This window comes from Anolis carolinensis, chromosome 3 (assembly GCF_035594765.1).
Source record: "Anolis carolinensis isolate JA03-04 chromosome 3, rAnoCar3.1.pri, whole genome shotgun sequence".
Lineage (NCBI taxonomy): Eukaryota > Metazoa > Chordata > Lepidosauria > Squamata > Dactyloidae > Anolis > Anolis carolinensis.
In genome coordinates this window covers 76,621,779-76,641,197 of record NC_085843.1, presented here as the reverse complement: position 1 = coordinate 76,641,197, position 19,419 = coordinate 76,621,779, and the positions used below count along the sequence as shown (strand labels likewise).

Sequence of the window (19,419 nt, the reverse complement as noted above, 5' to 3'; positions counted from 1 at the left end):
CTCGAAGTCGGTCTAGTAGATCCGAGATTAAGGGCAGGGGATAGCTGTTCCGCTTGGTGATATTGTTCAATGCTCTATAGTCCACCACCAAGCGTAGTTCCCCTGACTTCTTCTTCACAAACATCACTGGGGAGGCGGCTGGGGATTGAGAGGGTCTGATGAATCCCTTGCGAAGGTTTGTCTCTATGAATTCCCTGAGAGCTTCTTGCTCTGGTTCAGTCAGGGAGTAGAGATGCCCTCGCGGGATCGGGGCCCCCTCCACCAAGTCAATGGCACAGTCATAAGGTGTATGTGGGGGTAATTTTTCGGCTTCTTTTTCATTGAATACATCCCAATACTCGGAGTACTTCTTTGGCAAGGTGATAATGGGCTCGGTGTCTGTGGCATGGCAGACCTTGGCTACGAGGCAATGGTTTTGGCAGTACTTTGAAGCAAACTGCAGTTCTCTGTTGGTCCAGGAGATGCTTGGGTCGTGAAGTGTCAGCCATGGAATCCCCAAAATCACAGGGAAATGGGGAACCTCGGTAACAAAGAAGGAAATTTCTTCCATATGTTCCCTTATCCACATCCTGGTGGGTTCCGACCACTGGCTTACGGGGCCCGTCTTGAGAGGGCGGCCATCGATGGCTTGCACCACACGGGCATTCTTGAAGTCATGATATTGTAATCCCAGAGAGTCGGCATACTCTCTATCAATGAAATTGTTGGTAGCTCCTGAGTCTATCATGGCGTGGACCATGACGGGTCCCCTTTTTACTGACCATAAGGTGACCACTAGAAGGAACAGGACCCCGGTTGGCGGCTCTTGAATGGGTTTCTTGACCGGGTTGGCGAGCCTCTCTACGCCCGGTCGTTGGCTTCCCCCGCCGGCTGTGTGCCAGCCGCCTCAGACACCTTCGTCTCCGTGGAGGACGCCGCCGCAAGACGGGCGGCGGGCTTCCCTTTGGCTGGGCACTCTCTGGCGAAGTGGCCCCCATTTCCGCAATACCAACAGAGATTTAGGCGTTGGCGGCGGGCCTTCTCGGCGGCATCTAATCTGGGACGCACATTGCCCAACTGCATCGGCACCTCCTCGCCCCCTCTGGGGTATGGGGATGGTGGTGGGGGTCTCCACACTGGGCGCGGCTGAACGCTGGCGGGAGCGGGGGGTTTTGCCCCAGCTCTACCGCTCTGGCCTCGTACCCACTGTTTCCTGTTGGCAATCATGACTTCAGCCCGTAAACATTGATCGATGAGTGCCTCAAGCGTTTGGGGAGGATCCACCTTGGAGATTTCCTCCAGCATTTCAATGTTGAGACCCTCCCGAAATTGTCCTCTGAGGCAACATCGTTCCAGCCGGTGTTGTGGGCCAGCACTCGGAACTCGGCTATGTACTGAGACATGGGTCTGTCTCCTTGGAAGAGGCGGCGGAGTTTGTGACCGGCTGCCTCCAAATTGTCCTCGATTCCCCAAGTCTCCTTAAGGTGGTCCAAGAAGCGTTGCGCTGATCTTAGGTGTGGAGAGGCTTGGTCGAACAGTGCCGTCGCCCAGTTGGCCGCTGGCCCGTCTAGAAGACTGTAAACCCACGCCACCTTGATGTCTTCTTGGGGAAACTCGGCAGCACGGGCCTCTAGATAAGCTTGACATTGGCGACGGAAAACATGAACCTTAGAAGCTTCTCCAGTAAACTTGGTTGGCAACGCCATGGCCGGAAGACGGATTCCGCGTTCCTTCAAACCCTTTATTTCCCCATCCTGTGCATTGAGCTTATCACGGATTCGGTCCACCTCATCCTTGTCGATGGTGTAGGTAATCGGCAGGCCGCCCGGTCCAAGTCCGGCTCCGGTAGACATACTGGCCGAGGTTAATTGGTGCTTAGGGTGGCGGAGTCAAACTGTCACGACCCAGGCAACAGAGCACCAATAACCATACGCAGAGGCCAGACTCTATCTAATATCTTTATTAAGGAAATATATAAAGTTAATAAAAGCAGATGTAAAAGTTAGTCCAGAAGCAGACCTTTCAGGAAAGGTCAAAATTAGTCCAAAAAAGCAATGTCCAATATGAAATATTAAGGTCCAAAGTTGTAATCCAATAACCGAAACACTCACTTTGCCAGGCAAAGTGAGGGGAGATGACAAGGTCCTTTAGTCCATAAACTTGAGCAAGGCTAGGAAATAACTTGATACTTGTAACAAGGCTTGAATCGTGGAACAAGGTAACGAGGAACAAGAACAAGGTCCATGGAATAACTTGGTAAAATCCGTGAAACTAGGCAAGGTTTAGTCCTGGGAAACAAGGCAAGGTCCGTAGGTAAACAAAGGCTGGGAAACAGGAGCGAAGGCTGGAAACAAGGACAAGGCTTGAGCAGGAACGAGGCTTGAAACGGAGCGCGCTGTCCAGACACAACTCGCTCCGGAGGCTGACGAATTGACTCCGCGAAGTTACTTCGCGGGTAAAACACCTATATAGAGTCTAACTTTCCCGCCGAAGCAGTTCTCTGGGAACCAGAAACGAAAGCTAAACTCTGAGACCAGATGTTTGACTCCTTAAAGATTCTCACGAAAAGCAGGCTTAATTGGCTACATTCTTAGCTGCTATTCTAGCACTCCTGCGCGAAGCTGCTTCCAAACCCCTCTGTTGTTTACAAAACTCATGGCGAGAGAACACGGGAGATGTAGGCTCAGGGTTTGTTTGACATACTTCTGGGACACAACTTTCTTGCAGGTGCAAGGTTCCCAGATCTGCCTGGGAAAGATCTGGCTGAGAAGATTCCAGTTCTGACTGGGAAGGTAAAAAACCCAAGTTTTCTTCTTCATCAGGCATTACAATGTCATGAGCAGGACTACAAGGCCCATGAGTCATCACAGGCGGCGGGCTTCCCTTTGGCTGGGCACTCTCTGGCGAAGTGGCCCCCATTTCCGCAATACCAACAGAGATTTAGGCGTTGGCGGCGGGCCTTCTCGGCGGCATCTAATCTGGGACGCACATTGCCCAACTGCATCGGCACCTCCTCGCCCCCTCTGGGGTATGGGGATGGTGGTGGGGGTCTCCACACTGGGCGCGGCTGAACGCTGGCGGGAGTGGGGGGTTTTGCCCCAGCTCTACCGCTCTGGCCTCGTACCCACTGTTTCCTGTTGGCAATCATGACTTCAGCCCGTAAACATTGATCGATGAGTGCCTCAAGCGTTTGGGGAGGATCCACCTTGGAGATTTCCTCCAGCATTTCAATGTTGAGACCCTCCCGAAATTGTCCTCTGAGGGCAACATCGTTCCAGCCGGTGTTGTGGGCCAGCACTCGGAACTCGGCTATGTACTGAGACATGGGTCTGTCTCCTTGGAAGAGGCGGCGGAGTTTGTGACCGGCTGCCTCCAAATTGTCCTCGATTCCCCAAGTCTCCTTAAGGTGGTCCAAGAAGCGTTGCGCTGATCTTAGGTGTGGAGAGGCTTGGTCGAACAGTGCCGTCGCCCAGTTGGCCGCTGGCCCGTCTAGAAGACTGTAAACCCACGCCACCTTGATGTCTTCTTGGGAAAACTCGGCAGCACGGGCCTCTAGATAAGCTTGACATTGGCGACGGAAAACATGAACCTTAGAAGCTTCTCCAGTAAACTTGGTTGGCAACGCCATGGCCGGAAGACGGATTCCGCGTTCCTTCAAACCCTTTATTTCCCCATCCTGTGCATTGAGCTTATCACGGATTCGGTCCACCTCATCCTTGTCGATGGTGTAGGTAATCGGCAGGCCGCCCGGTCCAAGTCCGGCTCCGGTAGACATACTGGCCGAGGTTAATTGGTGCTTAGGGCGGCGGAGTCAAACTGTCGCGACCCTGGCAACAGAGCACCAATAACCATACGCAGAGGCCAGATTCTATCTAATATCTTTATTAAGGAAATATATAAAGTTAATAAAAGCAGATGTAAAAGTTAGTCCAGAAGCAGACCTTTCAGGAAAGGTCAAAATTAGTCCAAAAAGGCAATGTCCAATATGAAATATTAAGGTCCAAAGTTGTAATCCAATAACCGAAACACTCACTTTGCCAGGCAAAGTGAGGGGAGATGACAAGGTCCTTTAGTCCATAAACTTGAGCAAGGCTAGGAAATAACTTGATACTTGTAACAAGGCTTGAATCGTGGAACAAGGTAACGAGGAACAAGAACAAGGTCCATGGAATAACTTGGTAAAATCCGTGAAACTAGGCAAGGTTTAGTCCTGGGAAACAAGGCAAGGTCCGTAGGTAAACAAAGGCTGGGAAACAGGAGCGAAGGCTGGAAACAAGGACAAGGCTTGAGCAGGAACGAGGCTTGAAACGGAGCGCGCTGTCCAGACACAACTCGCTCCGGAGGCTGACGAATTGACTCCGCGAAGTTACTTCGCGGGTAAAACACCTATATAGAGTCTAACTTTCCCGCCGAAGCAGTTCTCTGGGAACCAGAAACGAAAGCTAAACTCTGAGACCAGATGTTTGACTCCTTAAAGATTCTCACGAAAAGCAGGCTTAATTGGCTACATTCTTAGCTGCTATTCTAGCACTCCTGCGCGAAGCTGCTTCCAAACCCCTCTGTTGTTTACAAAACTCATGGCGAGAGAACACGGGAGATGTAGGCTCAGGGTTTGTTTGACATACTTCTGGGACACAACTTTCTTGCAGGTGCAAGGTTCCCAGATCTGCCTGGGAAAGATCTGGCTGAGAAGATTCCAGTTCTGACTGGGAAGGTAAAAAACCCAAGTTTTCTTCTTCATCAGGCATTACAATGTCATGAGCAGGACTACAAGGCCCATGAGTCATCACAGGCGGCGGGCTTCCCTTTGGCTGGGCACTCTCTGGCGAAGTGGCCCCCATTTCCGCAATACCAACAGAGATTTAGGCGTTGGCGGCGGGCCTTCTCGGCGGCATCTAATCTGGGACGCACATTGCCCAACTGCATCGGCACCTCCTCGCCCCCTCTGGGGTATGGGGATGGTGGTGGGGGTCTCCACACTGGGCGCGGCTGAACGCTGGCGGGAGTGGGGGGTTTTGCCCCAGCTCTACCGCTCTGGCCTCGTACCCACTGTTTCCTGTTGGCAATCATGACTTCAGCCCGTAAACATTGATCGATGAGTGCCTCAAGCGTTTGGGGAGGATCCACCTTGGAGATTTCCTCCAGCATTTCAATGTTGAGACCCTCCCGAAATTGTCCTCTGAGGGCAACATCGTTCCAGCCGGTGTTGTGGGCCAGCACTCGGAACTCGGCTATGTACTGAGACATGGGTCTGTCTCCTTGGAAGAGGCGGCGGAGTTTGTGACCGGCTGCCTCCAAATTGTCCTCGATTCCCCAAGTCTCCTTAAGGTGGTCCAAGAAGCGTTGCGCTGATCTTAGGTGTGGAGAGGCTTGGTCGAACAGTGCCGTCGCCCAGTTGGCCGCTGGCCCGTCTAGAAGACTGTAAACCCACGCCACCTTGATGTCTTCTTGGGAAAACTCGGCAGCACGGGCCTCTAGATAAGCTTGACATTGGCGACGGAAAACATGAACCTTAGAAGCTTCTCCAGTAAACTTGGTTGGCAACGCCATGGCCGGAAGACGGATTCCGCGTTCCTTCAAACCCTTTATTTCCCCATCCTGTGCATTGAGCTTATCACGGATTCGGTCCACCTCATCCTTGTCGATGGTGTAGGTAATCGGCAGGCCGCCCGGTCCAAGTCCGGCTCCGGTAGACATACTGGCCGAGGTTAATTGGTGCTTAGGGCGGCGGAGTCAAACTGTCGCGACCCTGGCAACAGAGCACCAATAACCATACGCAGAGGCCAGATTCTATCTAATATCTTTATTAAGGAAATATATAAAGTTAATAAAAGCAGATGTAAAAGTTAGTCCAGAAGCAGACCTTTCAGGAAAGGTCAAAATTAGTCCAAAAAGGCAATGTCCAATATGAAATATTAAGGTCCAAAGTTGTAATCCAATAACCGAAACACTCACTTTGCCAGGCAAAGTGAGGGGAGATGACAAGGTCCTTTAGTCCATAAACTTGAGCAAGGCTAGGAAATAACTTGATACTTGAAACAAGGCTTGAATCGTGGAACAAGGTAACGAGGAACAAGAACAAGGTCCGTGGAATAACTTGGTAAAATCCGTGAAACTAGGCAAGGTTTAGTCCTGGGAAACAAGGCAAGGTCCGTAGGTAAACAAAGGCTGGAAAACAGGAGCGAAGGCTGGAAACAAGGACAAGGCTTGAGCAGGAACGAGGCTTGAAACGGAGCGCGCTGTCCAGACACAACTCGCTCCGGAGGCTGACGAATTGACTCCGCGAAGTTACTTCGCGGGTAAAACACCTATATAGAGTCTAACTTTCCCGCCGAAGCAGTTCTCTGGGAACCAGAAACGAAAGCTAAACTCTGAGACCAGATGTTTGACTCCTTAAAGATTCTCACGAAAAGCAGGCTTAATTGGCTACATTCTTAGCTGCTATTCTAGCACTCCTGCGCGAAGCTGCTTCCAAACCCCTCTGTTGTTTACAAAACTCATGGCGAGAGAACACGGGAGATGTAGGCTCAGGGTTTGTTTGACATACTTCTGGGACACAACTTTCTTGCAGGTGCAAGGTTCCCAGATCTGCCTGGGAAAGATCTGGCTGAGAAGATTCCAGTTCTGACTGGGAAGGTAAAAAACCCAAGTTTTCTTCTTCATCAGGCATTACAATGTCATGAGCAGGACTACAAGGCCCATGAGTCATCACAATTTCACATTGTTCTGTGGATCCCTCTGAACATTGAAATATCAGGGGAGCAGAAAAAGGGGAAAGGATCTTTGGCACAGCCTGCCTTCTGCAGTGTTGGATTTTGTCCATTTTGTCTAAATAGCGGAGAGATGCAGGGAATTCCTAACATTTTGTCATGTTGGCAGCACTGTTCTGTCCTCTCTTGAATACTATTCTATGCTGCCACCATGAGTGTTACTTCAGTACTACATTTGTGCTCCTGCAAATTCCATATACTGTACTATACACAGATGTAAAAATCAATGTAATAATGATGTTTTTTAAACCTCTCCAGTCTTTGCATATTGGAAGACCACACTTAGCACCACCAGATCCAGAAAAGCAATTCCTGATTTCCCCGCCCTCGTCTCCTCCCATTGGCTGGACACAATCAGATGATGCTACACCTGCCATTAATTATGACCTTTTATATGCCATCTCCAAGCTAGGACCAGGTAAGGGGGTTCTGTGCCTTTGCTCTTCACAATTCAAGTTCCTTTATTCTATTTGTTGTCGATCCACTCCTTTGGGCTTCACGCAAATTAACCATTTGTCAAAATATATGATCCTGTGCTATTTTTTCAATTTCTAGCTGAATACCTTAAATTCGAATAATATTTTGACTTTGGCATTTCAGCAAGTAAATTTTGTGGCAGTGTCGTTCGGGTTGCTAGCCCTTGTAACCCTATAGCCGCTTGTCCTTCCATCAGTTCCCGGGGCTCAATCCCAACTGATGGTGGAAGAGATATGATGGAGCTATCCCTTCCTGGCTGCCCCCTCTTCACTCTGTGGCCACAAAGTGGCAATTGGAGTTGGGTAGAGAGACTCCCAACTGATGGTGGACAAGACACGATGGAACTTTGTCTTTCTAGCTGAAGAGGGGGCAGCCAGAATTCAAGTTCACTTGATTTTAAAGATTCATTTGCTATTTGTTTCCCTGAATATGCTGTGCATATTCACACATCCGTGACCTAAATTACCTAACTTGCTGATACTAGCACGTTTATATTATTATGAATATTTATTTGTGAATGGTCACTCATTTTACATTTTACATTTTTAGTGTAGGGAACACTCTGTTCTGTATTTTATTTACTTTTAGTCTCTGACTTTTTTTCTCTTTACACCCATGTGTGTATACATACATGCTTGTCATGCATTAATGAAGTAGACTTCACTCACAAAAGCATACGTCATAATATATATTTCAGTTTCCAAATGTCTTTATGCACAGAAATACACATAAAACCAGATAAAAACAAAATAGACCACAACTGTATGAGAGTACACACAACCTTGATGCTATTAATAATGAAAAAGTCTAAACTAGATGCAACTTAAATTACAATTATAATTAAATGTTTACAAATTATGTAGAGTTTATAATAAAATAGTAGGTTGAGCATCCCTTACCTGAAATTCCAAAATTGTCCATATGGGTGGCTGAGATATCATCAACACCTTTGCATTTTGAAAATTCAGTGTACACAAACTTTGTCTTATGCACAAAACGATTTTTAAAATATTACATTTAAAATTACCTTTGGGCTGTGTGCACAAGGTGCATATATGAAATATGTATGAATTGCATGCATAGACTTGTGTCCAATCTCCAAAATTGAACCAAAGTCATGTATATGGAAGTATTCTAAAATATAAAACACTTCTGGTCACAAGCATTTCAAACAAGGGATACTCAATCTATGTTACAGTAGTACAGAGAAGCTCATAATGCATACATCACTAGCCAGCCAGTTTGATTAGTGCCTGGATATTTCTTCATTTCAAACATGATATATTCTTGGAATTTATTTATGTTATGTGCCTTCAAGTGAACCCTAACTTACATCAACCCTTCATAAGATTTATTCAGAGAAGGCTTGTTGTAACCTTCCTCTAAGGCTGAGAGTATAATGATCATGCCCAAGACATTTTAAAGCAGAGATCCCAAAGGCTTCTGGTCTAATATTTAACATGCTGGACTCTTTGTGGAGTATACTTTTAACTTGCTGCAACCCAAAGGAATCCAAGAACATGAGATTCATAATTCCAAAAAAAATTGCTAGCATAAAACTTCATGAGACCAGCTGCTCACATTAAAGGAGCTCCTCTTTCATTTTACACAACTTGGGAACTATGTAATTCTGAGTCACACTAGAGACCTGAGGTCCCATTCTGGCAGAAAGGTGGGATTTAAATAAATTTATTGTAAATAAATGCAGAAATAAATAAGAAAGCTTGTTAGTGAGCAAGTGGACGTTCTACAAAATGTTAAAGTGTGAAATGCTGCTGTTCAGGGTTTCTGCTAGCCAGTCAGCAATTTCTCACTACATGAGATTCCATTGTGTTTCCCAGGCCAGGATTTATCAGTCAAAGGGCCTGTGATCAGGCTCTTTGGATTTATTGTTTTTGCCCTTTGTAGTTTTTGCTACCCTAATGATTTCTTATATTTCGTCAAACCTTAGTATTCTCCTGTAGCCCCACCTGTGGTGGGGGTTGTGTGTGCTTGTTTTGGCTAGAGAAGAATCAGTTCTCACACTTGAACATGGCTTAAAAAAAAGAATTGTTAGTGACCATCAAACCCATCGGAAGCTTCCATGTTTTTGCCAATAATATAACTGTTGATTCCCCAATTATATTTGCTTATTAACTTGCGTATGCAGAAGGAACAAAGTTTAGTTTTCCAAAAGGGAGGTTGTTGTTGATTTATAACTTCTCCACTGGAAATTGTGGGGTAGAAATCTGATTTTTAAAGGACAAAGAAATTTCACATTACTCCAAGTAACCATATTCAGTTGCTTTGAAGAAATGGGAAGTGGAACTGAGGGAGGCACATTAATTAATCTCATTCCCCCTCCTCGCTGTTTTGTTTCCTCCACTAGCTGTTGTTGTTTGTGTTATTATGATTGCCTCATGATATTTACTATTTAAAAATATTTTAGGTGACCAGTATGAACTTCATGCTGCAACTGAAACTACCCCCAGTGTTGTGGTCCATGTGTGTGACAGTGATGATGAAATTGAGGAGCAAGAAGAGAACGAATCAGCCAAGAAATCAAAACCAAAAATTATTCAAACCAGGAGGCCAGATTACACTCCTCCTCACCAAAGTTGAAGTACATCAGACTTTGCTCGCTGTAAACTAGCATGTTCCAAGGAAACATTGTGGAAGTGACAGGTCACAAATATGATGACATTTGTGGTGGAAGCAGAAAATCTAATGTAAAGATAATTTCAGAAAAGGAATGTCTTCATTTATGTGTGTGTGTTAATGCTGCACACTGGCTCAAGACCGATCCCTGCATGAACTTCTTGAATCGTTATCTTGGAGAATAGCCAGTCATGGTGGCATAGAGGTGAAAATATATTCTGCTTGTGTTTAGGGATATTTTCAGATTTTCCAAATTTCTGTTACGAAGGATGACTTCCCTGCTTTTGTCTTTGTCCTATGATAAATTTATATTTCATGGGAGGGGTGTAGACAGTGTGGCCGCAGCCCTAAGACACACTGCTGATTACATGCCATTGGAAACAATGAGCAAACATGTAAAGTGTGTTTGGGGTTGTAACTTGTATATGCCATATAGTAGCTTTAAAAATGAAGTGAGACATTGTTAGTCATTTTTCATTCTAGATTTTGAGTATGCATGTAGAACTTGAGAAGTAAATTTGTTTAACTTTAGATGTACTCATTTTATATTGAGAAAAATCTCAAATATTGATTTCTCAGCTGACTTTCTGAATTATGTTTGTATCAGCATTCTTTTTTATGGGAACATATTTTAGTAAAACACTACGTTTGGTGCAATAGCCCTTTTTAATGTAAACTGCCAATATGTTTATCAAGGAAACCTATAAAATACTTGTGCACATTTTAAATGGGTGGTGATTAAATTATTCTAAATTAAAGTATTTATATTAGTTCCGACCATCTTAACTGCTTTATTGATCGGAAGTATAAGAAATCTGAAAGTAAATGCTACCACATGTCACAATATGAGAGAATATAAGCTATGTTTCCTAATCCAAATGTATCTGTGAGTATGGTAATTGTTGATAGTGGTGCTTAGACTAGCTTGTGTGTAAACAAATGTGAAGTGTGCTTGCAGAGGATGGAGTGCCTTTTTACTCATGAACATGGAGTAAGGGAGGGGAATTGTTGCACTAACTGAAGACTTTAATTTTTTAAAAAGTGACAGTAAATATTTTATGGAATTGCCTTCTGCTGAAGCATCATCAACCAAGGTAGAATTCCTTGTGTTTGATGCAAAGCCACAATGTACTTGTATCAGTGCTTTGCTGTAAGAGCTATGTTTTGTTTGCTGCTGCAAAAGGTGATCAGCAGCTGGTTACAAGTATTTTGTCACATATTTAAAAACAAAACAAAACAGTCTGGTAATGTCCCACTTCCCATATTGCTAGGAATTTTATTTTAGAAGATATTCTTGATTAAACTGTTTTTTAAATAAACTCATTTCACAAGCTTGTGATAAATAAGCTAAGGTGTTTTCTTTCCTTTTAAAAAAATGATAAAGGATTTTGGAACAAACCTATTTTAGTTACAAAGAGAAACGTTTAAGGAGAGGTTCACTGTCCATCTTGGAACAGATTTAGCCAGTGCAGCTATATAAAGTCAGTAGTACATAATGTTCTCTGTAATTTTCCACTTTTTTCTGTGTTCCCTTTTAAAACATGCTTGTAGGGTATCATTCTGTGAATTCTGTTTATATTTTCCCGTATATTATGTAAGCAACACAGTGTTTTCATTGTTATTAAAAATCCACAAACAGTTTAAACTAGAAAGTATTTGCAACATCTCACACTTGCAAATTAAATGTCACTGAGGTCATTGAGAATTAATGCACGGATAACTATGCTTAGTTGCAATCCTGCAAACAAGGCTACTTCAGTCTGACATTCTGTTGATGTCAAGGCTTTAAGCTGCCTAACTGTGCATAGAATTGCAACCCACTGAACTCAAATGGGGTTAAATCAGCTTAAATGTTAGTATTTCAGCTAGACAGCTTTACAGATTTTGCCCACACTCAACATTCACCACTCAGTCATTTATGACCTCATCACACTAGAGCATGGATCCACTTTAAATCCACTTTAGGGAGGGGGCTTTAAACAGCTCAGCCAGACAGGTCCTGGGCCTCACCAAACTACAAACCCCAGAATTCTGTAGGAAGCAGAAACCGGTTTTAAAGTGGATTCGTTCTCTAGTGTGATGAGGCACATAGCTTTCACTACAGAATATGAGTAAGTATAATTCAGTACTACTAAAAAGAGAAAGAAATACTGTTTAATATACTTAGGCTCCACTATTGACAGATTGCAAGATGATATTCTGAATGTTGGAAACCACACATGTTTTAGCCAAGGATTCACTAATTCACATAGAGCTTACCATTTAAGAAGACAAGTGTAGTCTACTATATGTTTGCTCATTCTCAATAACTTGTTCTACATGGAGTAAAGCTGGCTCACAGTTGAGCTGATTTGGGGTAATCCACCACTGCACATAGCAGCTCTTTCTGATAAAGATGCAAGTGTCAGATAGGGAGACATTTTCTGGCTTTAGTGTTTAGAAGAAGAGCTAATGACTAGGATTCTATAAATATCCATTACTTACTTTAAAAGCATGTTCAACTGCATGCCAGTTTGTCCCTCATTATCTTTTAAAAAACCAAATCCGTCTAAGCTGCTGCATGAGTCACATGGATATGCATAGGCATAGTTTCTTAAATTCAATAAGCCCCTCATATTTGTGAAGAATACATTCTTTGAGTCACATTTGCTTGAAACTGCAGATATGACCAAACACTTTTGATCCCAGCATACCACAGAGTTACATTCAAGGACTTAGAGGTTCCTAGAGAATCTGCTATGTCTTCCAACAAACACTATGGTAACTTCTGAGGGGAAGTATAACATAGAGTCACCTAGAAAATTCCTCAAGACTGGTTTTCCCCAAGCATGGGTAAATGATACCACAGATATGGGTAGTGCCAATATTGAGGTCTTACAGTAGGTTGAAATGTTGTGCAAGACACACAAATTTGTGGAATATAAATACATTTGACCTGAGAAAACCTAAGAACTCCAGCTTACATCAAAGGTTCAGACAACTATGTTTTCCATTTCAGTAATAAGAATTTGAATGCCTGAAAATTACATGTTAAACAGATTACATAGTTTATATCCCTATTAATAAAGGCAAAAGAGATTAAAATTGGCCATGACTTACAGAATATATTACATTTTCCAGCACCAAAAGTAATGTGAACTTCAGGTCATCTAAATTTTGAAATAATTACCTGTACTTATTGATTCACAAGTAACTTGGACACTTGACTATTTCCATTAATATAAGACTTATGGAAAAGACCATTATCCTTACCTAAAATGTACTCAGAGATAGTATACATATTCACAGACGAAGAGACCGGGGGAGGGGGGGTCACACGTAAATGCTAGCCATGTGTGAAATCAACTTACCCATTTCAACTCTCCTATGAATGAAATTGAAAATCTGCTTTTGAATAAGTGACATGTTTGGGGGCTTTGGTCCTGGTATCATAAGTTCCTCAGAAATGTGTTTTCCTGTTTGTCAGATTTCCTACGGTTTTTTAAAAAGACGTACAAGACCTCAGTATACAGTTTCTTCCCTTTAGAATGATAGGATCTTGCTACCATCCGATAGCTTGTATAATAAAAAAATATGTTTGGTTTTTCTGATGAAGTAACTGTGTTAATCTCTTGCTGAATAAAAAGGTAGAAAGGGGGGGGGGAGAAAAAATGTGGCAGCACCTTTTAGACTGTGGGTTTTTTTTTTAATTTTAGCCTGAGCTTTCATGGTTATAAATCCACTTCTTCAGATGCTGGACAGAGCTGCACAATATGTGAATAAGTGGGTTGATATCCACGAAAGCTCAGGCTAAAACAAAAACCACTTGCCACTTCATCACATTCATTAAATAAATACTACTGAGCCACCCACTTAAGAAACACCAACCTACTGTGTTCACATGACTGTGTTCATAACATGACGTAGGGTAGAGATATCCTGGCGTTTAAAGGGTTGCAAAGGGTTGTCTTTTCAGATGCTTTCTAAGACTCTGGCAAATTAACCAGATATAGATGGGCAAAATGGCCAATTCTGTCATGTGATGGTACTCATTGTACTCAGCTTTAAAATGACAATATTACACAATTTGTGGGAGGAGTCGGAATGCCCCTTCGAGAAGAAGCTCCCACCATTACCTGCAAATATTATTTCCCATTTAATTGTGTAATCCTTATTTTGAAAGTAGTTGTTGTGCTCCAGAAACTTCATTTTATGGCCACAAATTATGTTAAATTGGTGGAGAGACTACAAGATATTCAGTCATGGAGAAACTAGAGCAAAATGTGCTATAGCAGGATGTCCCTTCTGCAAAGACAGTTTTTGCAGTTTAATCAACTTTTCCCATGTGTATATGATAGACCCAGTTAAGAAATTACATTTATAACCAAGAAGCAAAAATCATAGTCCAGGAGAAGGGGGTGTTTCTTTTCACAAAGAAAAAGAGGCAGGGACAGTAGGCAGGAACAACTTTCTACAATGTGATGGCAAATCAACTGAGAGCTCCTGAATAAAATTGATAGTTTGCTAGTGTGTAATGGAGGTAGAAAAATCATCCATTTAATTTCAAAATGAAGTATGCCTGAACTGTATGGTAAATCTCCTCTTCCAAACTCTTGACATGTTCAGTAGGATGAAGTCTTTAGTCTTTATGGTGCTGCCACATTTTTTTTCCTTCCCATCTCTTCCTTCCTTATTATGCTGCAATAGAGAAGAATTGCCAGAAGTACTTGTTTTGTCCTGCAGAGGGAACTCGAACGCAACCATCCAGCTCCCCAACCACTGCATCACTCCTTGAGAATATTTTAGAAAGGTTCCCTGCGCAACATTTTGCCCTTTGAAAACTATGTGTGAAATTTCATTGTATTTATCTCTTTAAGGTTCCAGGCCATTTAATCGTTTTTGGCTGTCTAGAGCAGTGGTTCTCAACCTGTGGGTCCCCAGATGTTTTGGCCTTCAACTCCTAGAAATCCTAACAGCTGGTAAACTGGCTGGGATTTCTGGGAGTTATAGGCCAAAACACCTGGGGACCCACAGGTTGAGAACCACTGGTCTAGATGAACTGCATTGCAATATCCAGTTATGTTAATACCTCCACTGTAGCCATAGAAGAATCACAGTCATTAGACCTAAGGGTGTTTCTTCAGAACTGTATTTTGGCAGCAACCCCATCTCTTTCCTTAGTGTGTATCTGTGGGTGTATTAGAGAAGCATCTGTTCCTAAAAAGAAACAACCAATAATTCCTCTATAGTACAGCCCTTGAATTTACCTTATTTTCGGTACTTATTTGTCTTTTTCAGAATAAGGTAAAGGGAGGCTAGTCAATCTTTTAGTGTCTTCCTATATGTGTACTCTGTTCCCAGCCTGGATAAATAAATTCATTCATTCTTGCTGACTGGGGGAGGAAAGGTAGAGGTAGGGTAATGATTATTGTTAAAAATTCACTGCTTCTCTCCACTAAGACATAATTCCCTTATTTGTTGGGCAATCATTCCATGTTACAGCATTTCACACTCAAATTGAATGGTAGGTGGAGCAGTCATGACGATGAAGCCCAAAGACTGGCTTACGAAAATCCTTGCTAGAGAAAAACTATCCTCACTACCACTCCCTGTCTAGGGATTTATGTTATTTTTATAAATTCCCTCCCACTGGCTATAGTAGGGTTTCCCCAGTTGCACGGGTAGCATACCTTTCCCCCGATTGTATGGGAGTATCACAGTAATATGAAAAGATTAGGGAATCCTGCAACTCCAAGCAAGCTTGCCACCAGCTTGAGCTCTTTGCACCTCTAGTACCAGAGGAGTGACACGTTTCTACAGTGGCTAAAAAGGGCATTGCAAAGTCAGACCTTTTCCTATTTGCTTAGGGAAGGTCTGAAACTCCTATAGTTCCATAGCAGCCTAAAATGATGAAGTTATAGTGGCCAGAAGTGTCCATTACTGGGAATTGCTGAACTTCCATCAGCTCAGCCTTGTATGTCATGACAGGGAGTGAATACTAGATGTATGCATTGGAATAAAGTCAGGAAAGGGATTTATTACTGGTTAAAAGTTTTGGCTACTAATTGCTGTTCTAAGGCCTGGTTATTTATTTATTTATTTATTTGCATTTATATACTGCCTTCCTCCCCTAGGGGACCCAAATCGGTTTACAACATGATATACGAACAATGGACATAATTGTGAGCAAAGTGAATTTCATTGACTTAACTACAAGATCCAGAAAAAATGATCATGTGCCTTTTTAAAATAATAACGTGGCATTTCTACTGATAGGTTTCTTTAACACACGTGGGGAACCTTTTACCCTCCATATGTTTTGGAAGACAACTCTCATAGACACTTACCATTGGTTATGATGGATAGAGGCTGATGGAAACTTCAATGCAAAGTACCTAGAGGGCTGAAATGTTCCAATTCCGATATTTTTTAAAAAGTGATTGCATTATCTTGTGTGTGAGGTCCCTGCAAAAATAAAACAATGATGTTTTCATTAATTTTTCTGTGGTCCTCAGATTTCATTGAATACTTGAAGTTCATTAAAATACAGAGTACAGCTGTGAAATGTTAAATTATGAATACAAATCCCTATTTTCTTGTGTGTGTGTATGACATCAACCCGTTTAGATGGCAGTGGGAACTTTTATTGTAATTTAGGATAAGGTTTTTAGCATGTTTACATAGAATTTAAGTAGGAAGTTCATATTTCTGCATGCAAGAGCACTGATGTTTCTAGCTCTTGGGTCTGTCATGCCTTTAAATACAATCCCTTAATGCTGCATCTAGAAAATGACATTTGAATGTATGCATGATATAAAATCCAGGTTTATCCATAAGTTATTAAAATTCCAATTCAGTAAATTGATTGTGCTTGCAAAACATCTGCAAATCGAGTTGCAGATCAGTGTAAAAGCTCTCTTCGGACTATGCTTAAAACTATACAAGCCAAGGGAAAAGAAGACAAGCAGTGCTTTGTCCTGAGATATGAAAATGCCCATCTTGCTATGGGCTTATTCATGATTTAAACAAAATGATTGTTTCAAACATGTGAAATATTCTTCAGCAGGGACCTGATATGCACTGAAACGAAACCTAATATATAGGATATACGCCATGGGGCAAGTCCCAAATCAGTAAAGGTACTATAGGCTGAAGCACTTACATTTTACCTCTTATTTTTATCAGACTTGCTCCAAAATAAACTGAGCTGAAAACACTTAAGTGTGTGCCTCCGTTTTGAATAGGATTTGTGGTTGAGACTTCGCCTGTTATTAGAAGTGAGACTGATTTCAAATTATTATGTCCAAAATATTGTGTTTAGGTTATGTCATGTGGTATGGGAGAAAGACCAAGGCTGTAAATACATCCTTATCTGGGAGTAAAGTCAATTGAAAACCTTACTAATAATAAGTCTTGAGTATAAAGATAAATTCTGTCTTGAAAAACTTGATGGTTTAAGAAGGATGTCTCAAGGGCTTGGAGCAATTGATTCAAGCTGCAGAAAAAGAGATTCCACCTAAATATTAGGAAGAACTTCCTGATCATTAGAGCTGTTTGACAGTGGAATATGCTGCTTCAGGTGTGGTAAAGTCTCCTTCTCTGGAAATTTTTAAGCAGAGGCTGGATGACCATCTGTCAGGAGTTCTTTGATTATGTGTCCCTGTATGACGGAGGATTGGACTGGATGGTCCTTGTGGTGTCTGCCAGCTTTATGATTTTATTATTCTAATAGTTTTACTGCTTTGCTTTCCCATTTAAAAGATCTCAATGCTGGGAAAGATCTTTGCCTGAGACCTCTGTTAATCCATACTGGATTTAGATGGATTTCTGGTCTGATTAATTGCAATGCAACTTTATACATTCATGAATAATCATACTTTATTCCATGGAAAGGGGCAAGGAGGTGAATATTATTATTATTATTATTATTATTATTATTATTATTATTATTATTAATAATAATAATGATAATAATATAAAACTTTATTTGTGTTCTGCTCTATCTCCCCAAGGGTACTCAGGGCGGATTCCAACATACAATGGCAAACATTCAGTGCCTGTATCAAACACACTGACGTAAAATCCCAGGAAAACTCCACAAATGAAAACAGCAATTAAAACCTAACATCAAATTAAAGCTAAAGCTTGGCACGTGGTTGGACTGGATGGCCGATGAGGTCTCTTCCAACTCTATGATTCTATGAATGCATCACTTACTGTATGGTAGCATGTGAATAGCAAGCATGCCTTTTGATTAAATTCATAATTGTGTGTATTCGAGCATATGTGCTTTTACTGTCCCTATTCTAGAGGAAATGAAATTCATGTTTAAGCTCTGCATTTCCTAACCCCAGCAAAGCACTACCGGATGACTACTGAGAGCATTACACTGTGAAAATATTCTGTCATTAAAGTTGAGGGAACAGTTTTACAGCCTATAAGACAGGATAGTGAATGTGTATTGTGTTTTTCTTCCTGTGGCTTCTCCCTTCTTTTGAGTGAGAAGAAGAACTATACAATTCAAATCTCATACAGAATCACTTACACATTGATTTCAAATGAAGGTGAATCCAGAAAGGGTACATGCGTCTGCTTATTACATGACATGAAACACCTCCACACAGGCAATCAGAGATACGAGGTGCTAGTGAAAAAATACTACTTGAATTATTGACCCAAAAGTTCACACACTTTTGACCATTTGTACTTGCTGGACGGATAGAGAAACCCCACATGATCTAATCATTTTCTGAACCTACAGCTGATTGAAAAATAATTCAACTTGGCAGCATTCAACCCTGTGTATGGTGCAAGACATATTCTTGAGACCAACAAGTGTGAAAGGAGTAGATCTGAAAACACTAAGAGTGTATTCCAGTTTTGAATGAGAATTGTCACAGACTTGCCCTGATAGAGACACAATCTGTCTCAACAGACATTGAACAGAACTGAACCACACACAATCTATTTCACTGGAGATAAAGTGCTGTTGAATGTATTTTTGTACATAAAATGTGTGACTAGTCTAGCCATAAGACCCTTGTGCATAGAAGTAATTTGATAGGGTTGGTGATTTAAAAGCAAAAAATGCTGGGTGGGGTGGTAGGAGTGGGGGGGGGGGGAGTGTTGCAACTCTTGGTTTATTTTATAATTGGAAGAAAAATCTTGTTTGAAATAATGTATGTTTTAGTACTTGTTTCATTTCAATATTGCAGAAATTGTATTGTTTCTCAGGTGTAACACTGTGGAACATTCCATTTGAAAAGAAACAAAAAAAACCCAGAAGACAAATCTTTACTTTTGCTAATAAAATATTCCTGAATTGAAGACTACGTGGGTGTGTGTGTTATCTCTAATCCTATTTCCCATTTAGCACAAAGTATCTTGTTTTGAAATGACAATGTAATTGCTTTTAAAAAAATAATAATCTTCATACAGTTAAGAAAAGCAGGACACACTGGATTTCTTTTATTTTAGCTTCTAAGGATATTTCAAACCAAATTTTTTTTAAAATACACATTTTATTTTTACTGCTAAGTAAGTGCCATCCACTGACCAAAAATCACAGTGCAGTTTC

The 19,419-nt window shown here is 41.9% G+C and overlaps 1 protein-coding gene across 2 annotated transcripts in view; it reads left to right on the top strand.

Moving 5' to 3' along the window:
- rcan1 (regulator of calcineurin 1) overlaps positions 1–19,169 on the top strand; it is a 67,338-nt gene extending 48,169 nt beyond the window's left edge. For both annotated transcript variants that reach the window (XM_008107540.3, XM_003219000.3), the window contains exons 3-4: positions 7,008–7,167; positions 9,655–19,169. In XM_008107540.3, the coding sequence (XP_008105747.1) occupies positions 7,008–7,167; positions 9,655–9,827 (333 nt within the window). In that variant the 3' untranslated portion in view covers positions 9,828–19,169. The remainder of the gene's footprint in view (positions 1–7,007; positions 7,168–9,654) is intronic.
- The last annotated feature ends 250 nt before the right edge of the window (positions 19,170–19,419 follow it).